This window comes from Schistocerca nitens, chromosome 3 (assembly GCF_023898315.1).
Source record: "Schistocerca nitens isolate TAMUIC-IGC-003100 chromosome 3, iqSchNite1.1, whole genome shotgun sequence".
NCBI lineage: Eukaryota > Metazoa > Arthropoda > Insecta > Orthoptera > Acrididae > Schistocerca > Schistocerca nitens.
The window spans coordinates 87859415-87886682 of NC_064616.1; the positions used below are offsets into that span (position 1 = coordinate 87859415).

General features: G+C 41.7%; 1 protein-coding gene across 2 annotated transcripts in view; it reads right to left on the minus strand.

The window, feature by feature from the left end:
- LOC126248061 (metal-response element-binding transcription factor 2) overlaps positions 1-27268 on the minus strand; it is a 122893-nt gene that overhangs the window by 65212 nt on the left and 30413 nt on the right. For both annotated transcript variants that reach the window (XM_049948701.1, XM_049948702.1), the window contains exon 2: positions 4181-4290. In XM_049948701.1, the coding sequence (XP_049804658.1) occupies positions 4181-4207 (27 nt within the window). In that variant the 5' untranslated portion in view covers positions 4208-4290. The remainder of the gene's footprint in view (positions 1-4180; positions 4291-27268) is intronic.

Below are 27268 nucleotides of genomic sequence, written 5' to 3' on the forward strand. Positions count from 1 at the left end.
GCGAGCGCAGGGGGCCGAGGGAGCGAGCGAGCGCAGGGGGCCGAGGGAGCGAGCGAGCGCAGGGGGCCGAGGGAGCGAGCGAGCGCAGGGGGCCGAGGGAGCGAGCGAGCGCAGGGGGCCGAGGGAGGGAGGGAGCGCGCGAGCGAGCGCGGGGGGCCGAGTGAGGGAGGGAGCGCGCGAGCGAGCGTGGGGGGCCGAGGGAGGGAGGGAGCGAGGGAGCGGGGGGGCCGAGGGAGAGAGGGAGGGAGGGAGGGAGCGAGCGCGGGGGGCCGAGGGAGGGAGCTAGCGAGCGAGCGCGGGGGGACGAGGGAGGGAGCTAGCGAGCGAGCGCGGGGGGACGAGGGAGGGAGGGAGGGAGGGAGGGAGGGAGCGGGAGGGAGGGTGGGAGGGAGCGAGCACGGGGGGACGAGGGAGGGAGGGAGGGAGGGAGCGGGAGGGAGGGAGCGGGAGGGAGGGTGGGAGGGAGCGGGAGGGAGGGAGAGAGGGAGGGAGGGAGCGGGGGCGAGGGAGGGAGGGAGCGGGAGGGAGGGAGGGAGGGAGCGGGGGCGAGGGAGGGAGGGAGAGGGGGGCGAGGGAGGGAGGGAGAGGGGGGCGAGGGAGGGAGGGAGAGGGGGGCGAGGGAGGGAGGGAGAGGGGGGCGAGGGAGGGAGGAAGCGGGAGGGAGTGAGGGAGCGGGGGGCGAGGGAGGGTGGGAGGGAGCGGGGGCGTGGGAGGGAGCGGGGGGCGAGGGAGGGAGGGAGGGAGCGGGGGGCGAGGGAGGGAGGGAGGGAGCGGGGGGGCGAGGGAGGGAGGGAGGGAGCGGGGGGCGAGGGATGAAGGGAGGGAGTGGGGGTTGAAGGAGGGAGGGGGAGTAGCATGTAGGAAAATAGTAGAAGAAGCCAAGTCTCACCAATTGCTGTAGTACAACAGCTGAAAAAGAGGAGGAGGAGGAAGGTTAAGAGTTTCTGCTTTGTGTTGTAGTCTTGCATATGCAAGTGTGAATCTTACTCTCAGTAAAATGAGAATCAACATTACTATAAGCATATTTCATTTGTGAAGATAGGTTAAGCAGCCAGGGAAAAGTTTGTTTTCACTGTTAATTGTTTCAGGAAATACTTCATTGATTGGGAACAGCAGTAAAATGAAGATATATTCAGTGGTTATTGATTTTTCATTAACACATTAACATCGAAACCAAACTTCACAAGGCCTTTAATGTAGGAAGCCTGCTGATCAAATGTTGCACATATTTCTCTGTCCAACACTCCTTTAGGCAACAGTACTGCAGCATCAGGTTATCAGCATACTGCTCTCCAGGCCGTTAATGATAGCTTTCAGAAAAAGGAAACATTGCTTTTCCACAAATAAATCCTTAATAGTCTTTGGGGGGCTGAATGGACCCTACTAGAGACCTCCAGCCAAGCAAAAATCCTTGGCAGTTGTGAGGATTGAACCTGAGTCTCCACGTGACAGCAAGACACACTGGCTGCACAGCTATGGACTAAGCAGACAAAACCATAATAATTCCCTAATACAGAGCAACTACTATCTCCTACCCGAAGGATTATATTCATTTGAAACAGCAAGACCAAACTCCTTGCTGACCAATCCTCCATTAGGATAACAAAGTGGACCACAGCATTCACATGTCTACACTAACATTTACCATAACTGCAATACTGAGAACAACATATGACAAATATATTTTATACAACAGTTAAGTACAAATAATTAGGACTGCATAACTGTACAGACCGTCTACCGTAAGTCAGCCTGGTGTGCTGCAATCAGAGTTTCTATATGCTTTGGTATATTATTCAAAGGCATCTAGATATGTTCCACATAAACCTTCCCACACATGGTTAGCAGGCAAGTCCACAAAGTATCAACAGCAGTTGCTAGAGGACAGCAACAAACAAACTGCCAAACAACTATTATCCAGAAATTTTTGTTGAACAATTTGCAGGGCAAGTAATCTGTTTTTCGAAGAAGGCCGGCACATTCATCACTCCACACCAACACAGTGGTAGTCAGTACTGTCCCTACCGCCTACTAGTGGGCATTACAGCTTTCATGGTGGGCAGTATGTGGTAGGGGTTTTAAAAACACTTTTTTCATAAAATTTTGACAAAGTATTTGGTATGTTTATTATATGTTTTAACTTGCTGTAACTGTGCTTTGTAGATTTTGTAGAGTAAAGTGATTTTCCCACTTCATAAAGCACCATTACTGAAGACCTGGTGGGTGGTTAGAATATTTTACTATTAACACAGATATAAAAGTGGGCAGTAAGTAAGAAAGTTTGACTACCCCTGCACTAACATGTATGTGTCCATCACTGTATGGAAAGTTGAAGCATGAAGTAAAGCCTTCAGAAGACAGCATTCAAACACTAATGCAAATAGATCCACACATATTGCACACTGTGGATGAAACAGTATACTTACATATAATGAGTGGCCTACACACAGCTATCCACAACCAGAAATTCCTTGGTCCACAAGTCTCTTGTCTGCATCCACAGATATTAAAATTTTGTACATCACTTTAGCATATCCTGTGCATCAGAGCTCTGATAGAAGCCTTGCACTCAGCCTGAACTGTTATCTCCTAAGGTCTACATAATTTACATTCCATCGACCGAGTATGTAGAGGCCAATTGTGATCACATTTTAACATAATGTAGCCCATTACATTCTTGAACCTTCCAAAAGATACAGTTTTCTGTCATTACCTACTGATATGGATTTTGTGAAATATTTTGCAGAACATTTTCACAACATTGAAAAGTCAAATAAAGCCACAGTACAAGTTGTCTTTATATATTGCATACTGCTAAATGTTTGTCAACATAGTTAGTTTATCAATTTTACATTAATGTACTGTAATTAGATCATGTTAATGATCAACATTTCTCTATGTGCACTGTGCAGTGAGGATAAAGGCCCCGGTGTCGATGCGACGGTCTTTGGGGTCGCGCTGGACTCGCCGGACAACATGCACGCCTCGGCGCTCCAGGTTGGCCCTGAGCTCCTCATCAGATTGCAGCAGGAGGTCCCGATGAAAAATAACCCCCTGCGTCCTATTCAGTGCCAGATGCGGGACAATGGACACTGGGACGTCCCCTAGTCGGTCGCACGCCTGGAGCGCCGCCGACTGTGTGGTGGAGGTGGTCTTTATAAGAACGGACCCCGAACGCATTTTGCTGAGAGCCTCGATTTCCCCGAAGATGTCCTTGATGTGCTGAACAAAGAACATGGGTTTGGAGGTGGCGAACGTCCCCCCATCGGTCCGAGAACAGACCAAATAGCGGGAGAAGTACTTCGCCCCAAGCTGGCGGGCCTGTCCTTCCTCCCAGGGAGTGGCCAAGGGGGAAAGGGCAGGAGAACCAGAACCAGAGACAGTACCTTTCTTTTTAAAAGACTCGGCTGCAGAGCGACCTGATACATGTTGACATTTCATCCTGCGAAACGTTCGCCCCGATACCACCCACTCCGACCAGGGGCTCTCCCCATGGGCGCCACCCAGCCTCAGCAAGGGCCACCTGGCAGGATGACCGTTGCCGGGAGTCCTGATGCCCCAAGGAGACGGGCATCTACTCCTTGGCCGATGTGAGGAGGGTGCAGCTCAGGTATCGGCAGTACGATCCCTGTGTTGTCACGGGGCTACAACCTAGAGGGTACATGACGACCCCACCACAACGGGCTGGCTACCGTGCTGGATTTCGGGTGCCATGGAAAGTCCATCATGATCGTAGGTGCAGATGGGGACGCACTATGGGCGTAACTTGTACAACCCATCAGGCGTTTAGGCCCAATTTGAGGAATAGAGGGGTATGGTTACAACGCCGTTACAATGCTGAGTGCCAAGGTCTTAGTGCACAGAGGACCAGTGATACACCACGTAAGGCATCCTTCCCCAAAAGGCTCATACTTCTGTAGAATTTTGAAAAATGGAGGTCAAACCCCAAGGGGGACCATCACATGGAAGGCCGAAACGGTTGAAACTCCTTTTAGTCGCCTCTTACGACAGGCAGGAATACCTCGGGCCTATTCTTACCCCGGACCCGCAGGGGGGTAAAAGGGACAATGGTTGTCAATGGCTTCACATTTTACGCAACAAAAGCATAACATCACATGAATTAATAGCAATGCCAAATACACATCCATTAAAAAAATTGCAGTAGATAAAAATGTAATACCTTTTTCTTGGCTCCCTGGACAGACATTATGAATTTTTGCGGTATATACAGGACACACACAGTAATGGCCTCTTAACAAGCTGCTACAATTTTGTGCCACAACCTAAAACCTAAAGAGAAAGGAAAACAGCATTTACAGTTAATGTATCAAAACATTCACAATGAATATGTGAAACAAAACAAATTTTCTACAGTTTAAAAATTAGTATTAAAAATATTCCCCTACCAAGTAACTTGAGTAATAACTGATGACCACAAATAACTTTTGAAGTGTGAAATGTTTCTACATGTTTCAGTACCAGACATTATAGGCACTCAAACCAGTATATAAAAACAATTCCATAAATCTGATCCATAAATGAAAAACAAAGGCATTCTGAAAACTAACTCAAGATTTAAAAAAATAAAAGACCAACTACTTCCACCTCCTCTAAAGATAATATTTAGAATTCGAAAGAAAAACTATATGACTGAAAATTTAAGGTTCTTGTGTTTGTAGCCTCTGCATTTACAGATAATGGAAGATGCACAATGAGCTACAGCATTGAAATGGAACAATTATAGTTTCGAACCCACTAACAATAATAATGACTTGACCTTGTCTATTATTAATGAGCATAACATCTGTCTAGGGGAGTTATTTAAAGCCAAGTTGGGGTAGTAATTCAGTGTGACTAATACCAATTACACCACTATTATGTCATGGGGATGCCCTCGTGAAGTCACACAACAAGCAGATTATAGCAATTGTTAATAATGCCATAAAAACACACAAAAAATGCATCAAGATGCAGCAGGAGACTCTGTGTCAACCTAGACATTTTACCCAACAATACATTCAGGCTGTATCTGTACCATTCAACAAAATCTCATTCATCAAGGACTGCTTCTATTACAAAACACTTTTTGCGTTTAAGAGATTTTACAGCAGTTGTTTCATAGTACAATGGCACTATAGCACTGCAATATACACACATCAAAGAAAGTTTTGCATCACCCCAGTTCCCAGAACTCTGGAAGATAGACGTTGACTGTGGATATTGTACCACAGACACAGTCCCTTTGACTGTTCAGAGATGTCACTAAACCCAGCCAAAGACATAAACAACCAGGCAGGTGTAGCGCCTATTAGACACAGGTGGTCTAACAGCCGTCAGTTCCAGTCATTCCACCAGGAAGGAAGTACATGGTTCGTACTGTCTATAGTTCAACCATGCCTAGACGGTCAATACCGCAGTTCGATGGCGCCCGTGTTGTTACTTTGTGCCAGGAAGGGCTCTCAACTAGGGAAATGTTGAGGCATCTCAGAGTGAACTGAAGCGATATTGTTAGAACATGGAAGACGTACAGAGAGACAGGAACTGTCAATGACATGCATGTCCTCTCACATTGATGCATACCTGTATTCATCATGGCATACTATCCACAAGTTCATGAAGGCACTGTTGGTCCAGATTGTCCCACCCCTCAATGGCAATTCAGCGTAGATCCCTCAGAGTGGTTGGTGCCCAAGAGCTGCAACTGCATTGGATGACCGCTACCTACGGATTATGGCTCGGAGGATCCCTGACAGCAATGCCACCATGTTGAATAATGCTTTTCGTGCAGCCACAGGACGTTGTGTTACTACAAACTGTGCGCAATAGGCTGCATGATGCGCAGCTTCACTCCCGACGTCCACTGAGAGATCCATCTTTGCAACCACAACACTATGCAGCACGGTACAGATGGGCCCAATAACATGCCAAATGGACTGCTCAGGATTGGCATCATGTTCTCTTTACCCACGAATGTCGCATATGCCTTCAACCAGACAACCGTCGGAGACGTGTTTGGAGGCAACCCAGTCAGGCTGAATGCCTCAGACACACTGTCCAGCTAGTGCAGCAAGGTGGGGGTTCCCTGCTGTTTTTGGGTGGCATTATGTGGGGCCGATGTACACCGCTGGTGGTCATGGAAGGTGCCGTAATGGCTGTATGATATGTGAATGCCATCCTCCGACCAATAGTGTAACCATATCGGCAGAATATTGGCGAGGCATTCGTCTTCATGGACTACAATTCACACCCTTATTGTGCACATCTTGTGAATGAATTTCTTCAGGATAATAACATCGCTCAACTAGAGTGGCCAGCATGAACCCTATCGAACATGCCTGCGATAGATTGAAAAGGGCTGTTTATGAATGATGTGACCCACCAACCACTCTGAGGGATCTACGTCGAATTGCCATTGAGGGGTTGGACAATCTGGACCAACAGTGCCTTCATGAACTTGTGGATAGTATGCCATGATGAATACAGGTATGCATCAATGTGAGAGGACATGCTACTGGGTATTAGAGGTACTGGTGTGTACAGCAATCTGGACCACCACCTCTGAAGATCTTGCTGTATGGTGGTACAATATGCAATGTGTGGTTTCCATGAGCAATAAAAATGGCAGAAATGATGTTTATGTTCATCTCTATCTCAATTTTCTGTACATGTTCTGGAACTCTCGAAACCAAGATGATGCAAAACTTTTTTTGATGTGTGTATAAGTGACATTTTGAAACTTTATGCTTCTGTTTACTTATTACTTGTGGACATATTTACATATTTTGGCAATTGCTACATACTCATTATTTATGAATGCAACAAGACCTTGAACTGAATAGCATCTCAGAATGTGTGCACTGCAATTAATAGCTCAGTATCTCTTCCTCCAGTCAATGCCTGTATGAAAACTGATTTTGAATCACATCATCTAACTCAGGGCCGGCCAAACGCTGCACAGTGTGCAGACGTGCGGAAGTGCTGCACATGTGCGACAGCGACATCTGTTATTAGACATGTGTCCTAAATGTATGGCGGCGGCTCCACTTCCCTGTTTATGTGGTACAAGCCAGAGCGCAACATACACAGTCTCGTTTACCCCTGGTGACCGTAACCTTAACAGAGAAGTACTGAGAAATTGCAGGTACTGTGAAAAAGCAAAGGACGAGAGATCTATGATCTCAGTTGTTTAAAAATGACGGGGAACTGCAATTCTTTTTTGTAGCCATTGGTGAAAACTCACAGTGTTTGCTGTGCCACCGAATAATAATTTGGATTTATTCCTTTCATAATTAAAAATTATTGTTTACTAACTGTGCATTATTGCCTCATTCTGCTCCATGTTACATTATTTATCAGGAAAATTGGTCATTAAACCGATTGTTCCAATGTATACTTACATTTAAAGTTTTTTTAATGTGTGAAGGGCTACGCTCAGCTGAAGTCGATAAAACATAACATTCATCTAATTGTCGGTTATTGTGCAGATTTCAGACGGAACTGGTGAAAGATATAGCAATAATGGTATTGAAATAACAGGTGATCATCGAGAGGTCTGTGGTTATCATTCTGTTCAGAGGTCAGCGAGACAGAAATTATGTGGGTGTAACTGAGGGCACCGAGAATTAGTTATAGGAAACCTTGCATTAGTTTAATGTTATTTGAAATCATGAATAAAGTTCATTGGAAGTCGCTAAGGGCTCTCTTTCTTAAATACTAGATCAAAAACATTATGTGCATTTGTGTGCTGTCAGTCAAGCTGCCTTAATAAAAATCCACTGTTGTTAACTGTATTACTTGTCTTACTGGGTTAAACATAAAAGTAGACGTCTCCATGAGTAGACTGTGACAGTACTTTAAATGTTTAATATGCAAAATACCTTCCCATGGTTGGCTTGCAAGCTGTGGAAAGAGCACTAGAATGTGCTGGTACAGAGTATCCCAGCAAGTGGATAAAGCGACATCTGTGCGTAGAAACATTCACTACATGAATGCTGATGGCTGCGGCGTGCACACTGTGAACCAGAAGTTGCACATGTGCAGAATTTCTGGCCAGCCCTCATCTAACTGAACTGTGTAGCAGCAATGGCATAAGAAATGTTTACCACAAGCAGAGCTCCAATACAATGAAATCAATATTGAGTTATTACTGTCAAACCAAAGGAGTAAAATAATGCACATTTGGAAAGTTATGTTATTTTTGTGTGTGGCTGGAAACATTCTTTCTCAAAACTACTTCATCATGTCACCTTCAGGATCTCATATTTTACACATTATACACAAATTTGCTAGAGGTTATGTTATTTTACGCAGTGTTGTACAGTGCTGCATAAAAATAATGACTACATCAACAATACAAAGTTACATAAAGCTCCCACTCAAAATTTAACACACTCATTGTGTCTTAAATATTGTGCTCCAACACATGATCACTAAAAGGTACAGAAATAACACTGAGTAGTTCTCTGCCAATTTACAGCCATATTGGCTGTTCCTCTCAATTTTATAAAGTGGTTTTTCTAGAGTCGTATCTTACGTTGTATGGGAGCGAAAGCTGGGAGGATTGAGGTTACCTTATCAATAAGGTTGAGGTTACGGATATGAAAGTAGCTAGGATGATTGCAGGTACTATTAGATGGGAACAATGGCAGGAGGGTGTCCACAATGAGGAAATCAAAGAAAAACTGGGAATGAACTCTATAGATGTAGCAGTCAGGGCGAAGAGGCTTAGATGGTGCGGTCATGTTACACGCATGGGAGAAGCAAGGTTACCCAAGAGACTCATGGGTTCAGCAGTAGAGGGTAGGAGGAGTCGGGGCAGACCAAGGAGAAGGTACCTGGATTCGGTTAAGAATGATTATGAAGTAATAGGTTTAACATCAGAAGAGGCACCAATGATAGCACTGAATAGGGGATCATGGAGGAATTTTATAAGGGGGGGCTATGCTCCAGACTGAACACTGAAAGGCATAATCAGTCTTAAAAGATGATGATGATGGTTTTTCTAGAGACCACTGCTAGTCATAATTATCTGCCCCCCCCCCCCCCCCCTCAAATAATTAATATATGCATAACATCCCCAGATGTGTGTTCAGTGTTGTCGTACAGTCATTTTAGCCTACCACTGAGTACATATATCAAAAGATGTTGCAGAAATAATTTAAGCATGATAACAATGAAATATAACTGTCAGTAGTGTCTATAAAACCTGTTTATTAAAGTTTTCTGTCAATAAAAACAACTGTCATAATAGCTCAAGATGTTTTATCAACAGATCACCTAGTTTAAGCTGGCATCATTAACAGCTTCTAATTTTGACAGCCACATAATATACATCTTCAATGCAACAGATAAAGTGCTCCAGGTTTGACTTTTAATACTCTTTAATCTCCTCCCTGCCATCTACACCACCACCATTGTTTTTTATGGATAATCGGAAGAGTCACTCCCATTCAACAACAAAAAAAGGAAAAGAAAGATTTCTTCTGCTGTATTTCACACGAGGCATAGTTTCCAAGACAGAAAAACTCTACCTAACAAATATTCTCTGATTGTCATAAACTCATATCCTTCTAACTTCTTAAATTTTTTGGTGGTCAATGTGTGTTGCGACAAGACATTAGATATGGACTAATATGTAGTAAACTTACATCTCCGCATGTCAGAGAGAGAAATACAGGGTGTCCGAAAAGTGTTTCCCTGATTACATTAATTGATAACTCAGGCTAGAAGTAAGATATAAATATGAAATTTGTGTCGAATTGTTTACAACTATCAAAGGATTTTTTCTGTTTTGGTTCACAGTATGTAAATAGTGGATGAGGTGCAGTGCAGTGCCCAAGAAGCCATGTTAACCAATCAGGAGAAGGCACAGTGTGTCCTGTAGTACCATGAGACACGATCACCAACCACAGAGCAGACACACTTCCAGTCAACATTTGGAAGGAATCCACCTGATGTCAAGAGCATTAAAGCCTGGTATGAGAGGTTCAAGAACACAGGATCGGTTGCTGACCTTCCGAGGTCTGGTCGACCAAGAACCTCAGCAGAAAACGATTTTTGTTTCTTGCATACAAAGTGCAAATCGTTCAGGCCTTGTTGCCCAATGACAGTACACGTAGATATGACTTTGCGGTCGAAATGCTATCACGTATTGAGGACGATGATGGTTATCTGAGATGAATTGCCTTTTCCGACGAAGCGACCTTTTTTGTCAGTGGAGTAGTGAATCGCTATAATGTGCGCATTTGGGGTTCACAACCCCCTGGCGAGGTAATGGAGTGCACCAGAGGCAGTCCAAAGGTGAATGTTTGGTGCACGCTACTGCACGATTGAATTATCGGGCCATTCTTCTTCGCTGACATTACCATCACATCTGCAGTGTATCTGGAGATGTTGCAACTGTATGCTGTTCCTCAGCTGCTTCAGTATCACCGCCTCATTGGGGTTTGGACGTCCGTGCCTATCTCAATATGACCTTTCCTTGGCGATGGATTGGTCGTGATGGGCCAACGGTTTGGCCTCCACGCTCTCCTGACATAACCCCATTAGACTTATTTTTATGGGGTTATGTCAAGGACGAGGTCTACCAAACACGTGTACCAGATCTTGAAACCCTGCGGCAACGGATAACCACAGTCGTTGAATCGATCCCTCCAGTGATGTTGGCTAATGTCTGGACGGAAACTGAATATCGCCTAGATGTGCTATGTGCTACCAAGGGTGCTCATGTGGAAGTTTACTGATGCGTGAAAAAAACTTTGATAGTTTGTAAACAATTAGACACCAGTTTCATATTTGTATCTTACTTCTAGCCTGAGTTATCAATTTATGTAATCAGAGAAAGACTTTTCGGACACCCTGTATAATGTCTGTAAGAGTCAAATGTGTGACAACGGTAGACCTGTCTTTGGTTTGGTCAGTTTGATGTTAAATGGGAGCAGAAAACTTAATTTCCCAATTTGAAATTTACGATGTGTCATCAATGTGTAGGCTACAGTTTTATACTCTAAGGATTCTGAGCATCACTCAACTCTAAACAGTAAAACAATTAATCTATCTATATACCTAACAATGAAAAATACAGGATGAAATTTAACAATATTGTTACAATCTATATAACTATGTGGCCTGAAGGATAAAGCAAGTTTTTAAGCATAGAACATTTATTGTTAATGTTCCTATCTACCGCAAGACACATTCAGCATTCTGCGACTCATCTTTGCTTATCCCATTATTTGTATTTAACCCAGGATTTTCCAGTACCATAAGATATGATACAGGTCAGGTCAGAAAGATGGAAGTACTAGCCTCCATGTAAACTGATTGACTGCAGAGGCCAGTCACTCTCTCATTGTCACACAACATTTATGAAAGTGGAGCCATACAGTGAGCCTTTCATATGCCAGAATCTATGTGATTAAAAGGAATTACATTTAACTTTGCTCTTAACTATATTAAGCAATATACTATGATGCTCATGCAAGACTCTGAGCAGGTATGGGTGCAGAACCAGGAGGTTTCAACGGAGGACTGGAGGGTAATCAACCAAAGGGTTGTATCGGAGATCAAATCCTTACGGGGGAAGTCTGTGAAGAATAACTGAGGGTTATGTGAGAACAGGGCCTAAAACTGTACTTAGCATTCTTGCAGATTTCTGTCAGGGTAATTAAAGAAATCGGAAGCAACCATGGCATTAAGTCGGTGGCTGCAAGTGCTGCAGTTAAACATGCTACCCAGTAAGGTGGAAATTGCCACTCTGTGTCATCATCTGGGAAGACAGGAGGAGGTGTCTCTCTGATCCAGGAACCCTATTTATATAAACGAGGCATTTCAGGGCTCTGAGGAACTAGGGTAGACTGATTTCTGCCAGAAATCTAAAGAACTCCAGAATGTGAATTTAAGTTAAGAATGTAATTTCATTTATGCTGAAGACGGACTTTTGTTCCAGAGACTTATTAACCATCAGGATGAAGTAGCAGAAAGCACATAATGTGAGGGAACTTGCACTAGCCTCAAATTACCCTTCTTATGAGGAAAGTACTCCTCCTCCCCGGGAAGTGAGAGGAGTGGCAGACAACTGTTCACAGATGTATGATTGCCTGATTGTGATGTCAATGCCCACAACCTGGTGTGTGAAAGCACTGACATCAACAGTAGATATATTTACTCAAGAGTAACCTGGAGATCCTGAGTAGAGGTAGGTAACCTATCTTGATGAACATAAGTAATGAATGACATAACTTTTGGTTCTGTCTTAATGGATAGTAATGTCAAACAATGTCATCTGACATTGGAGCCATCTTTATCTGACCACATGTATATCAAGTTAAAAGGTTGAAATAGGTGCTGAACAGACTACGGCCCACAGGAATTGTAGGGAAACAGACTGAGGTTCATATAGGAAAGGTCTAAACACATCAAAGTGACATCTGCCATCATGACCTTACACTCAGAAAACTGTCCTATGTACATTGGTGGAACAATATCCTGGAATTGCAAAGAAAAACAGTAAGACTACTGCTTAACACTGCAAGAAGGAAAGGACAATGGACAAAATACGGTCCTTCCCAAATACAACCTTTCGAATAAGCAAGCGAAAATATCATCATAGAAAGCATACTGTGAGGAGGTGGAAGGACAGTTACATGCATTAGACTCCATAAAATCCTCACTAGAATAGCAAACAATCTAGGAGTCACTCTAAGGAAAGAGAATAGCCTGTGTATATAAGCACAGCGCACAAGATGCTGGATATGCTCCTTTGGTTTGACTTCCCTCAATGCACTCTGGCAGATAACACAGACCAAGATTCAGTCCCAGAGATGATCTGGTTTACAGGAAAAAGGGGGAGAACTGTTAATTTGCCAGAGAAAGTGTCGAATTCAAAAAATCCAGTGAGCCTTAGGAACATTTCAACCGTTTAAACCCTCAGGATCTGGTGAAATCTTTCTGGCTGTACTGCAACAAGCAGGAGAGGGACTAATTAAATTCCTATGAAGACTGTTTAAAAGTCAGCGTAGCAGCAGAATTCATTCATAATGCTTGGAGGACAATTAAGGCAGTTTTCATTCTGAGGCCAGGGAGAATTGATCACATCAAAGCTACGGATAAGACACACTTGTCCACAAACATGCTTTGACTATGAGAAAACAGGGATTTTAAGGATGTACTGATGGAACATTTACACTAGCCAATTAATCATATTTGGAATCCTCTGATACACCTATTCTCACATATAAAAAAATTAGTGGCTGGAAAATGTGTTGGGTCCAATGAAGATATGACAGCCACAGATGTTTATTTTGCAGACCTTTGAGAATAATACTTCAGAGGGTGGTATCTGCTGACTTGAAAAACAAGGGAAAAACTGATCTAAATAGGGACTAATGTTGATACATAAATGCATCTAAGACTATGAAACAGTCATTCATTGGTGGGCCCAAAACTTTTCAGCTTGTATTCATAGTGGTGGAATAAAAAGTGAAAATAGTAGGTCAACATAACATGTGGCAGCATGTATAAACACAAAGTATAGTTGAAGTTGTCCATTGCTTGAAAGAGAGAGAATACACTTTTTTAACTGATTACATGTAGTCTACACATCACACAAGAGCAGCAGTACGTGTTGTGACTCAAGTTATCAGCACGCAATACTACTCCAGTGGGAATGGCTCAGGTTTTTTTTAACGAGCAACTTCAAGGATGGAAGGAAGAAAGGAATGTCAGGGTTTAGACACTGAGCACAAGCTTGTAGTGATTCAAGGATGGGGAAGGAAATCAGCCATGCCCTTTCAAAGGAACCATCCTGAAATTTGTCTGGAGTGATTTAAGGAAATTACGGAAAACCTAAATCTGGATGACCAGACAGGGATTTGAACCATCGTCCTCTTGAATGCAAGTCCAGTGTGTTAAAAACAGCTTAAATAATGAAATTATTCATGATGCCTTTGGTAAAATATGAAGAGTAGTGTGACACATTATGTGTGTCATGAAATCACACACAAACAAAATATAGACAGAAGTCAAAGGAAAGAGAAAGGCATGGCACCTTACAACACCACGTAAAGAGCATTAAATTTATTTTGTAGAAATTTCTTTCGATAATACCCTGGAAAGCACCTTAAATCAAGCAGCCTTGGATTTAAAAAAAAAAAAAAAAAAAAAAAATCAGATAGTGTGAATAAATTCTCAACCTTTCAATAACAACTGATTTGACTACTTAGGTGACCAAAGCTGAAGAAAAATTTCATTTCAGAAATTTAGATTGAGCTATGGATGTATACTCTCAATAGAGTACAAATATACAGGAACATCAATACTGGAAAGAAAGCTGGGGTTAAATGTTACATAGCTGAGAAGACTACTAGAGAAGGTGTACAAACTCTGACTGGACAAGGGTAAAGAAGGAAATTGGCCGTGAGCTTTTGAAAATAACCATATGGGACTTCACATTTGAAAGGATTCTGAGAAAGTGCAAATGATGTACATTAGGGTGTCTGGCAAGGAATTTAAACCCAGTTACTCCTGAGATCGAACAAGCAAGAAAACTCTGTGAAGACTTCCCCGTAACAGACATTACATTCTTTACCAACTGAATTCCACATTGTGACACCAGAAATAGGCGGACGATTTGCTTACTTGCAGATCTACACAGCATTCAAACTGTGAAGCACTTTGGAACAATAGTGATCACTTATTAAGTACAAATTATTCTGAAAAATAATTTTGAAGTTACTTGTTCACATCCATCTGTATATGAAGGCATATCTAAGGAACTGCTGTAGGGATTTTGATCTGGTTTTGACTAATAGATAAACTTATTCACAAGGTAGGTTTTGATGTATAAACTAATTCGCGTAAGTGTTGCGGTCTAGTGGTCAAGTGTGTGTGTGGAAACCAAAAGATTGTGGCATCAAATCCCAGGTGGATCCTTTTTTTTCCCACTCTTCCTTTCCATCTAGCATTCACCTCTCAAGTTGTGGATATATGCGTTTCGAAACACGATGACAATTTCGGACCGCCAATTTCTGATTCCTTCAGATTAGTAATTACAATCTGCACTCTTAATTCATTGCAGATTCTTCGAACAAAGGGCAATGAGTTACTCAACTTTGAAGTATCATAATAAATAGGTTCACTAACGACACCATTACTACTTCACCATCAGGCTGTGACATGAGACTTAGAATTTGAAATAATCAAATATATTTAACCAATAATTTCCATTTCCATAATTTGAGAACAACTGCACAGTAAAAAAACGTCCAAATCAAAATAAGTGGTGTTTTTTTTTTTTTATTCTACAAGTAAAATCTTTTATGAAAAACAACTCCAGGAACTTTACTTTGTTTACATACAGAACATTCTTTCAGCAAACCAGTAGATGACTAAACTTTCAGCTTTCTGCGTTCTTTGAATCAAACCTAGATGTGGACACAATTCTTTGTACAGCACGATGAAGAAGCCTAGCATAAAGAGTCCACAACAAATAACTGCAGCAATGAGTCTCATCTACGCATCATGGTGCATACTACGCTTCGCAAGAGGAGTGCCGTAACATGAGCTACACATGTACGTCATGCATGTTTTTTCTTATTTTTGCTCTTATTTGCACCACCACAACCAGCCTACAATACATATTGAATCATTCACGCAGATATACACCCACAATTCGCATACAACAACATTGGTTGTAAAAGTATTACTTACATCATGATGTGCTACTATCATTGCCGTAAGATATCACTCAAAATGCTAATTAAATATGGAACACACAACATGCATGCCTCCAGACAACTTTCGTGCTGTGTGTTGTTTACATCACATACATTATATGAAAGTAGTAATATCCAGTTACTTAAAATATTCTCTGAAATTTATTGATAACTCTACGCAGTGGCCCACAAACAAAATACGCTATGCCGCACAAGTTGTTTGGCCATAGATACTTAATGCTACTGGTGCAAAGCTGGGCCACGTCTCGTAAATTGAAGTCCCCCCCGCCCTTCCCACCCATCATCATGCTTTTCCGGCTGTGTGTGAAGGCTATCCTCAGAAACTACTGTAGAGATTTTTATACAGTTTTCACTAATAGATGACTGATTCATGAGGAAGGTTTGTGCATATAATTTACTACCAAAATGCCACACAATTCACCTGGCCATAGATACTTAGCATTACTCATCCGAAGCTGGGTTATGTATATTTTCTCACTGACTCTTTCTAGGCCCTCTTCATTCCTTACTCGATAAATGAATGCGATTTACAACAGTCTGCTGTATAACACCACATTTTAAAGGCTTCTTACTGTACAATTTCTGACTTCTTCAGTGACCCCATTTCACCCCCTTGTTAAATCGTTTTTCAAGAATCTACTTTGTGGGCACAGAGTTTATAGTTTTGGATGCTAGCAGAAGTTTCTTTTTATAGAAAGTTGTTTTATCTTGTGCAATCCCTCCTACTATGTCTTTCAAGAATCTTCATCTACTTCACTTTTGAGACAGCCAAAATCATTCACTTATTCAAGAGTATCAGTAGCAGTTTCAACATTCATCCATCCAACAGATCCACCTGTTGTGCATCACACGACCTTGGTTTGTCAAAATGGGACAGATCAGAAGAAGGCGCAATGTGTCGTCTGGTATGCTGCATCCAAAGTTATGACAATGGTACGGCAGAATCATCAACACCAGTATGGGGGGACACCACTGGCAAACACAACAGGGTGTATACGTGGACAAGAAAAAAAATTCCCGGATTTTTCCCAAATCTCCCGGTTAAAAATACATTTTCTCCTGGGTGAAAATACACTTTTTCCGTGTTAAGTAACAGTATACTTTCCGTCTGAACTGTTATACTTTTCATCCCTTTGAATGGATATGGTTTCATACAGCAACGTAGAATTTCTCGGCACTTTAGAAAACGAAACTCAGGGGAAAAAACACGTCTTGGAAAGATGTTTGATGCGCAGCAACATGTACGCTGCATATTTTCGTATTACGAAAGTATAAATTCGAATTCCACCAACAGGAAAAGATAATGGTTTAAGTTATATACATAGTGTTGCTACAAGAAAAGAAAAGCTTTTGCACATAATATTTGTCTCTAAGATTAAAAGCTACAAGAGAAACTAAGTTTTGACATATAATGTTGATCTGTTTCGCGTATGTTACACTTTAAGATACATCACACAAATAAGCCAGTAAAATTTTTAACACAGACATAAATGTCTCATCTTATGGGCTCGAAATTCTTCTAAATGGCTCGTCATCAAAGAGTTGATTTTAAAAAAGGAGCAAACGCTCTGTGATTTAAGAAATTCATCGTACATTCTTGCACATAGTTCATCTTGCGTAAAAGGAAATTTACTTTGAAAATAATGCTTTTCGAACCACAATTCGCAATATTTTCCCTCGACCTGTTAGAAATACATTAATTTCAGCAGTTTCCAGAGAGTGCCAGATAAGAGGCGTCACCGCACTTGCACAACTACGGTGATGTAGGAAGCCCTATGTTCGTGCGTATAAAACATTAAAAAGATCTTTCTTACATTATCTCATAAAAGAAACAAGACACCAGAGGATACTCCAAGAGTGTCGGTAGTTCGTGAACCACACTAAAATGCATAGTTCGCCTTAAAGCACACATTCTTATCTCCAGATTTCGGGACGTAAATTTTCTTGGAGTGCCAGTACTGTATTATCTCATGTTTGGTTCTTTATTATGGAATAATAGAAGTTGAAATCGTGCACTTGAAATGCAGCGAACAGTTGAAACTAGCCAATAGTGTGGAATTAAACACTTTGTTTCAAATAAATTTACTGCCTCAGCAGGAAAGCTTAATAAAAGCCAAATTTCTTTAGCAAGCCGACAAAAATAACTTTATTGTTCTGCAAGGCGATTAATGCTCGACTGTCAGAAAGGTGGAAATAAAATAAAATCTGAAACTAGTAACATATTTTAGCCTTCCGTAATTATGTGAATGTATTTTAATTCACTTGATAGCTCCCAGCCATAGAAATCTGCCTTGTTTTTATTAGATGCAAGAGCAATAAACGAAGCGGAAACAGAAAAATCACTAAATGTCAACACGGGTCACGTGGAGACTAACCTCCCCACTATAACTCAGACTGCTCTGCGCATCAGAATGTCAAAAATTTAAAAAAAAATAACTTTTCAAAATAAATTCATTTTTTACCGCACATCTTTCTTAATAGTCTGATACATAAAACAATAATCATTGAGGAAATGTAAGGTATGTTATTTGGTCTTAAGTGTGCAGAAGTGCAGTGCTGCGCCTCTTCAAACAACATTCTGACACCGCACGTCACTGCATTTCGCTCTGAGGAACTCAAACGTGTATATTTTGTAATTGATGGCATGAAACTATTTCAGGACAGTGGAAATCAAAATATAAAAAGAAGAAGAATCGCAATTAATACTGGATGGGACTATTTGTAACCGGCAGAACAAGAACTCTTCAGAAAATCTGGGCTCTTTATTGCCTACTAGATATTAACTTGCTTTTCTGTATGACATAAAATTAAATATAGGATACCTAAAACCAGTAAAGACAAGAGAGAGGCAAGAGAGTACACATTTCTTCAATCCTTAGGTCCTAGCAATTTTTCTCTCTAATCTTGCTACAGCTTTCCTTTCTGTGAAAGAACTATTACCTTATCAAAGTTTGTCAAACGTTTTGCTACACGAAAAATCGAAATGTCATCGTCTAATACTGAAAAAGCTGTTACTACAAATAGTACCCAAGACTGGCGTGGTTTCTCGATCTGATTACGTCTATTTTATCACTGTGTGCTGGATAAAACAAAATAGGCCTTTCTAATATTGCAGCAATTTTAACACACACCAAATAAGCTAGACTGTTTTGGCAATAATGATCATTTTTATAGTACGACAATATTCATGAAGTACCAATACGAAATACCTACTTGGTCTACTACAGTCAGAAAGCTTCATGTTAGGAAATAGTTTCTTATGCACTAGACCAAAAAGTAGTACAACGAAATTTTTGTATGAATTTGGAATCATCATATTCTTCCGTAATTTGTCTGATGTCCCCATTTCTTCTCCTTCCTCGTTCTAATAAACAATCTTATCACTAGTTCTATAACTATTCCTACCACTGTCAAAATTCATTCTCCGGTTAATTTCACTAACCCTGCCACTATCACCGGTTTAATTATCCAGCGATTATTCTCCGGTTAGGCGTTACTACGTGTTCGTACAATGCGTTTTTTGCGCAACTCCCAGAATGGAACTTCAGCAGCTGCTAGCTAGAGACTACAACTGGCCCTGTCTAGTGTAGCAATCTGGCCAAAAATTTTCTGTCAGAATTTCACTTTCTTGGATACACCAAGAAGATTATATATATAATCTTTCTTACCTGTTATTCCTGTTAATCGTTTATTTCCACTCTGATAGTCTGAATCTATGGATTTCACTAGTAATTATAACAATGCTAAACATTTGCAAACCGTATCAACCACATAAACAAGCAGCAGTTGGCATTCACTGGTTCGGCTTTATTCCGCTCAGCTCGTATAGCCCCGTCCCGTTTTGTCTGCAGGAAAGTTCATCACTAAATGCGACGAGGATTCCCCTGGCAGAGACATCATGTACACTATGCACGCATTCAAAAATCAACTTTTAATTCATTCAGAAATCAACTTAGAACGTGTTCAAAAATGTCCAAAAACCAGCAGGGGTGCGTTTCAAAATCAGATGAATAATCGATAGAGCGATGTGCGCTGGATGCTAGGTGCTTTGTGAAACAAGGTTTTTTTCCTCAAGAATATCAATTTGCCACCTCCCCCCAAAATTTCCGCCCGGTTCAGATACCCCGGTTTGTCCCTTCGAGATCCGGACCTGCAGCGCACGCGTGAATCTAGCAGCTTGGGCGCACCAGTAAAATTTTTCCTGGTTCCCCATGTGGCTGGTTGCTGCTACTGGTACTTACACAGCCAACAGCCACATTTCTGTAGCCAGCAGTGGGAGAAGGTGTTACTCATATGTGACTCAACTGCGCGTGTGCATGAGCGCGCTCGTAACTGCTTAAATGAATCTAATGTAAACAGTTGTGACTTCACGCTCATCGGAGGCAATTTGTTGTCTTCCTAAACCCTTTGACACATTTTGCTGTTGGCAGACGCTTGTAAGTGCACTGTGTTCTTTTATATGGCACATTTCCTTTGCAATTTAAGTTTTACTTTCGGTTCCCCCCCCCCCCCCCCCCTCTCTCATTCATGTTTTAATGCTGCAGTATTATTCTCCAGTAGCAGGATACAGTAATATCCTTTGTTAGAGTATCGGTTCTTACCAGTCAAAATTACAAAAATTTAACTGAAAACTAAAACAATGAAAAATTCCCGGAATTCTAAAAAATTCCCGGGTTTTTCCTGGTTTTCTCCCGGATGAAAAAATTCCTGGGTTTTTCCCGGATCTCCCGGGTCGTATACACCCTGACCCAAGCATAATGAGGTGCTTCAAAAACTTTAAGGTGAGAGGTAATGTCAAGGATCTTCCTTCTCCATGCTCTCCCGATGTGACACCATTAGCCTTCCTTTTCTGGGGATGTCAAGGGTAGTGTGTACGTAACACCAGTCAATGACATTGCTGCCCCTCTTGCACAAATCAATGAGACAATTAAAACTGTCGCTGCTGCAATGCTGACTTGCACATTCTAATATCACCTTGATGTTCTATGAGCGACGAGAGGAGCACACAGTGAAATTTTGGCATAGAAAGAGAGAGCTGAGAGATGTTAAACATCTCACAACAAACCCCAGTATAATAGTTTCCAAGTAATGACTTTTTTGAAATGATAGTGGGACTTATGGATACCCGGTATTCCATTACCACCAGGGTAAAGCTGTTATAGGTGTATCACCACCTCATAGTTGACACCCCCGATCCTGGATTCAACCATTTTTCTTCAGGTTTCTTTTTTTTTGGGTGGGGTGGGGGGTTTTGGATACAAGTTATCGGTTGCCTTCAGAATAGTACTAATCAATATGTACACCAATGCACTTTATTTCTTTGACAGGGTGTATACGCAGACAAGAAGAAAAAAATTCCCGGATTTCCCAGTTAAAATTATTACATTTTCTCCCGGGTGAAAATACACTTTTTCCACGTTAAGTGACAGTATACTTTTCCTCGGAACTGTAAAACTTATCAACCCTTTGAATGGTTATGGTTTTATACACCGGCGTAGAACTTCTGGACCTTTAGAAAAACCAAATTGATAAAAAATTAAAATGCAAAGATCTTTATGTGCAGCAACATGTACGCTGCATATTTTCGTATTACGAAAGAGTAAATTTAAATTCCACCAAACGCCGCATGTTACTTTCCAAAGCATTGAAATCAAAGATTGCAATGCGCTTTTGTAGCCAGTCATAGCTCGTCACGTGATCTCACCAGCCGATGACAGCAGATCATCTAGCGAAGGATACGTGATGCAGTCAGCCAATAGCAATATCACTGTTAAGTAGCGCATATAAACAAATAGGAAAAGTTAATGGTTTAAATTAACATACAAAGCGTTACTACAAGAAAAGCAAAGTTTTCATATACAATATTGGCCTCGAAGATTAATAAGCTGCAAGAGAAGCTAAGCTTTCACATATAATGTTGATATTTTTTGCGTGTGTTACACTTTAAGGTACATCACACAAATGTGTCAGTAAAATTTTTAATAAAGACATAAATGTCTGAGCTTCTGAGCTAGAAATTTTTCTAAAAGTACGTCCTCAAAGACATGATTTTTTAAATGAGAATCAAACGCTCTGTGATTTAAGAAATTCATCGTACATTCTCGCACATAATTCATCTTGCATAAAAGTAAATTTACTTTGAAAGTAACGCTTTTAAAACGACCATTCGCAATATTTTCCTGTGACCTTTTAGAAATAGTTTCGTTTCAGTAGTTGCCAGAGAGCGCCAGAAACAGGCGTCACCGCACTTGCGCAGCTACGATGACGCAGGAAGCCCGTAAGTTTGTAGGTGTAAGACATTAAAAGATCTTACACAATGTCATAAAAGAGACAAGACATCAGAGGATACTCCAAGAACATCGGAATTTCATGAACCATACTAAAATGCGTAATTCGGCTTAAAGTGCACATTCGTATGTAAATTTTCTTGAGTACCGGTACTGTATTATCTCATGTTTGGTTCTTATTATGGCATAATGCCATACATGCTAGAAGATGAAAACATGCACTTTTGAAATGCAGTGAACAGTTGAAACTAGCCCATAGTATGGAATTAAACACTTCGTTTCAAATAAATTGACTGCCCCAGCGGAAAAGATTAATAAAAGCCAAATTTCTTTAGCAAACCGACAAAAATAACTCCGTTGTTCTGCAAGGCGATTAATGCTCGACTGTCAGAAAGGTGGAGATAAAACCTGAAACTAATAACATATTTTAGCGTTCCGTAATTATGCGAACGTATTTTAATTCATTTGATAGCTCACGGTCATAGGTATCCCGCCTGCAACTGCTCGAATGAATCTAAAGTAAACAGTTGTGACATCATGTTCATCAGAGGCAATTTGTTGTTAGGAAGCACTGCATAGTCTTCCCAAAGCCTTGACACACTTTGCAGTTGGCAAACGCTTGTATGAGCACTGTGTTTTATTGTTGTATATGGTGTATTTCCTTTGCGACTTAGGTTTTTTTTTTCTTTTTTTGTTGCTGCAGCATTATTCTGCAGAAGAGGGATCCAGTAATATCCTTTGTTAGAGTATTGGTTCTTACCTGTCAAAATCAAAAAAATTTAACTAATAACTAAAACAATGAAAAATTCCCGGAATTCTGAAAAATTCCTGGGTTTATCCCGGTTTTCTTCCAGATGAAAAAATCCCCGGGTTTTCCCCGGATCTCCCGGTTGTCCCGGATCGTATACACCCTGTTTGAGTACTTTTTTCAAATGGGAAAAATCGATGCGCAGACCTTTTAGCATTTGCTATGTGTATCTGTCATATTTTGGCCTTAAGCTGTGTCTACCTTCCACATCAAATCACTCTCTAGCAAATATTAACATTCACCATTAGGAATTTTCACTTTTCTCTCCAAATCTATTTCCTAGCTAAACAAAGTATGAATAGTGATCATAGTTTACAGACCACCTCCTTACCTATCTTTACAGAGAAAAAAATGAACTACACTGAATTCTTTATGTTCCCATCAGAAAAATAAGAGAAATCACAACATAAAAATACACAAGTATTGTTGACATAGTTTTGAATATAAACAGGCTTTTTACTTTTAACTGATGCTATCACAAATACTCTTGTTAACAGTACTATGATACATTGTTCCCACTGTTCAAATGTTTCTGTATTAAATATTAGACATTACACACACACACACACACACACACACACACACACACACACAGAGAGAGAGAGAGAGAGAGAGAGAGAGAGAGAGAGAGAGAGAGAGAGATGCCTAATGCATCAAAGCTCAAATAAAGTTGAAATTTCCTTCAAACCTGAAACATACGTAAGGAACAGAAAGTTGTAACTCACAAGTCAAGTAAAATTTTAGTCACCATTATATACAAAAAATAAAGGAAAACTAGAAAAACACAAATTCTCAATTTTATATACAAATATGCTTGTTTCCACAATCATGAAATTTACAGTTTCTTGAAATTGGTGGGTGTATATGCTTTCACCAAACAAATTTTGCACACATATGTGAATTACATTTTCCAAATATGTTTACTTTCCAGTTTCTGGAAGTATCAGATAAGAGTAACTTCCTAACTGCTAACACAGATTTTAGCATCATTGTGTGCTTTTCAAAACAGTCTCTGTCATTTCTATAATTTACAGTTATCTAGTAATCCATGAACTACTTTTTTATTCATGTTTTGTAAGACATAGTGAAGTGAAATGTGTTAGAGTGGATTGAACAGTCAGCAGACATTTTAAATCTCACATACACGGTTTTAGACAAAAGCCCTTTTGCCGCAAATTTTCCTCAAATACTGTTTTTGAATAAAGTAATTGAAAATTCTGTTTTACATACATCTTCAATTACAATATTCGCTACCTTTCAGCCAGACAGCCCAATATGCCCCACTCATTTCTCCTCTGTCTTCATCCACAAGAAGATGAACACGAAATGTTACACAGTGGTTACACACTGCATTCTCACTCAGAATGAACAAGGCTTATACCTTCAGCCAGTCATCAAAATTTTCCATGTTTAGTTACATCACTTTATACACAAAATAGGACAGTTTGATTGGCCAACTAATTCAATCGTGCTCCTCAAACTGATGTAATGTTATCACAAAGTCTAGACATTAAGTTACAATGCTGATCATTCTTCCCTCCACATGTCACAATCTTCCACTCACATGTCTCAATATTCAAAATTCACATTTGCATCCCAGTTGTCTTAACAGTACCATAATATAAATAAACATGCCTTGATTTCCCTGTGTATAGTTTGATCTGTGAAACAGATTTTTTGTGGAAACATCTGGATAAAATCATTACAAGTGTTTAGTATTTATATGCAATTTTAATCATCAATCTCTTTAACACAATGGTTACACAGATGGTTGGCTGGTTTAAAAAATGGGGGGAAGGGACCTAACTGCGAGGTCATCGGTCCCTTGTTCCCAGTAAAATAATTACACAAGGGAAACAAGAAAAGAAAGGAGACGTACACCAGAATAACAGGAGAAAGGAAGAACCAGAAGAACGACAGGACAACCGACACTACTATGGACAAAACAGGAAAAGAAAACCACAGAGAGTCGCAAGAAGCAGGTAGAAGGGGTAAAAAGAAGAGAGCAGATGACCGTGGTTGGCTGACCATGAGAATAAAAAGGAAAAGCCAGTCACTCTGCGTCACATTAACACATCCACCCTAAAAGCATTAGAGTGGAGAACACAAAGTGGCAAAGGACATGTGCGAAAACTTATATAGAATGATAAAACCCACCGCCACATATAAAACATAAAACTAAATTAGTCTATGAGGCGATGTCAGCTAAAATTTATGGCAACGAGTCCGGTACCTGAAAAGTCTGTCACAGGGCAGCCATAGAAGGACAACTCCCCAAGATATGGGCCACTGTCAGCCGGGTGCCACACCGACACTGAAGTGTGTCATCACGGTGCAGGAGGTAGTCGTGTGTCACCCAAGCATGGCAATGCGGAGCCGGCAGAGTCCCTGCAAGAGGCCCGCATGGAGGACTGCCACCCACTCGTAGTCTCCTTAATGGCAAATAGTTTGCTGTGCGTGCTGAGGTTATGCCATTTCGTCTCCCAAAGCCGCAAAACCTTGCAGCGTAGTACTGAATGCAGGTCACTTGCAGAGCAGCCGATCTAAATAAGCAATTTCCACGTAGCCTGTTTGGCCAGCCTGTCGGCAAGTTCGTTGCCTGGGATTCTGACGTGACTGGGGGTCCAGACAAACACCATTGAACAACTGGACAGTTCCAGGACATAGATGGAAGGGTGACGAGGGTAGCACTTGTAGGCTGTTCAAGGATTGGTTGGTTGTTTGAGGTTTAAGGGACCAAACAGCAAGGTCATCAGTCCCTTGTTTCAAATATACTCCATTCTGCTAACGGGTCATCTCAGAAAAGTCAGAACAATAAAACGGAAAAAGGGAAAAACGTAAAAGGGCAGTCATGTTGTCATTGGTAAAAAACAAATGAGGGAAGTCGGCAAGAGAACGAACCCAACACTATGCTGAAGCAGCATAGGCAAGACCACCTGTGACTTAAAAGGTACAACTGCTATAATGCAGAAAGTACATATGGGAATAGAAAGACTAACCAGGCCTTAAAAAAAGGGTAAAAACAGAGTAAAAGGGGAAGAAAAGAGGATTCCGGTCAGGGAGGTGAATCGGGAATCTCTGAACACTGCCTACAGTGGGAGACACCCAAACACTCACCGCCCTGCCCCAACACCAGAGAGAGATTAAAAACCTTAAAACTGAGAATAAAAACCACTCTCACGGAGGAAACCGAGAACCAGATAGACCATCCGGGAATCGTCAGCCAACATCAAAGGTAAAGTGTGGGGGAGTCTGTACTTAGCACGCAGAGCCAAAAGAAGGGGGCATTCAACCAAAATGTGGGCCACTGACTGGAAGGCTCCACAACCACATAGCAGGGGTGGCTCATCACGCAAAAGAAAACCATGGGTCAGCCTGGTATGGCCAATGTGGAGACGACACAGTGTGGTCGAGTCCTTTCGGGAGAGGCGAAAGGAAGAACGCCATGGGCCTGGTGTCACCTTAATTGCACGAAGTTTATTAGACAGTGGAGTAGCCTCCCAAGAATTGGCCCATGACTGTGCGAAGTGGGATTTGATGTGAAGCCGTAAATCCGCTGCAGGAGGGGTTACAGAAAATGGGGGGGTAAGTAACTGCTCCCCCAGCCAAACAATCAGCGAGCTCATTACCCGGGATACCCACATGGCCAGGGACCCATAGGAAGTCAATGGAACAAGCAGCACGGTCAATATCAGCGAGATGGTCATGGATGGCAGAGACCAAGGGATGGCGCGAAAAACACCGGTCAATAGCAAGAAGGCCACTCATCGAGTCCGTACATAACAAAACGCGGTTGTGTGGGGATTGTTTAATAAAGGTAAGGGCCCGGGAAATTGCCATCAATTCCGCAGTAAACACCCCACATGTAGGTGGCAGCAGATGATTTTCCGTTCCAACAGAGGACGTGAAGGCATACCCAACATGATCAGCAGATTTAGAGCCATCAGTGTAAAAAACAACAGCATCCCGAAACTCCCATAAAATTTGGCGGAAAAAGGAACGGAACACCACCGGGGGGATGGAATCTTTCGGACCGCGGCGGAGATCCATCCGAATTCGAGGCCAAGGAACTAACCAAGGAGGGGTGGAGGGGAGGGAGCGAGGAAGACAGGACGAAGAAGGAAGCTGAAAATCACGGTAAAGAGACGCAAGGCGCAGCCCAACCGGTAAACCCGCCCGAGGGCGGGAGTCGGGTGGGCGACGTCCATGGTCTGGGAACAGGATAGAATAGGAAGGATGAGTGGGAGAAGAACGGATAGTGAGGGCATAAGACACCAGAAGCTGGGACCGCCAAACAGAAAGGGGGGGGGGGGGATCCCAGCTTCAACCAGGAGACTATCAACAGGGCTAGTAGGGAAGGCACCGGTGGCCAAACGGATACCACGATGGTGGACTGGATCCAGCACGTGCAGTGTGGAAGGAGCAGCTGAACCATAAAC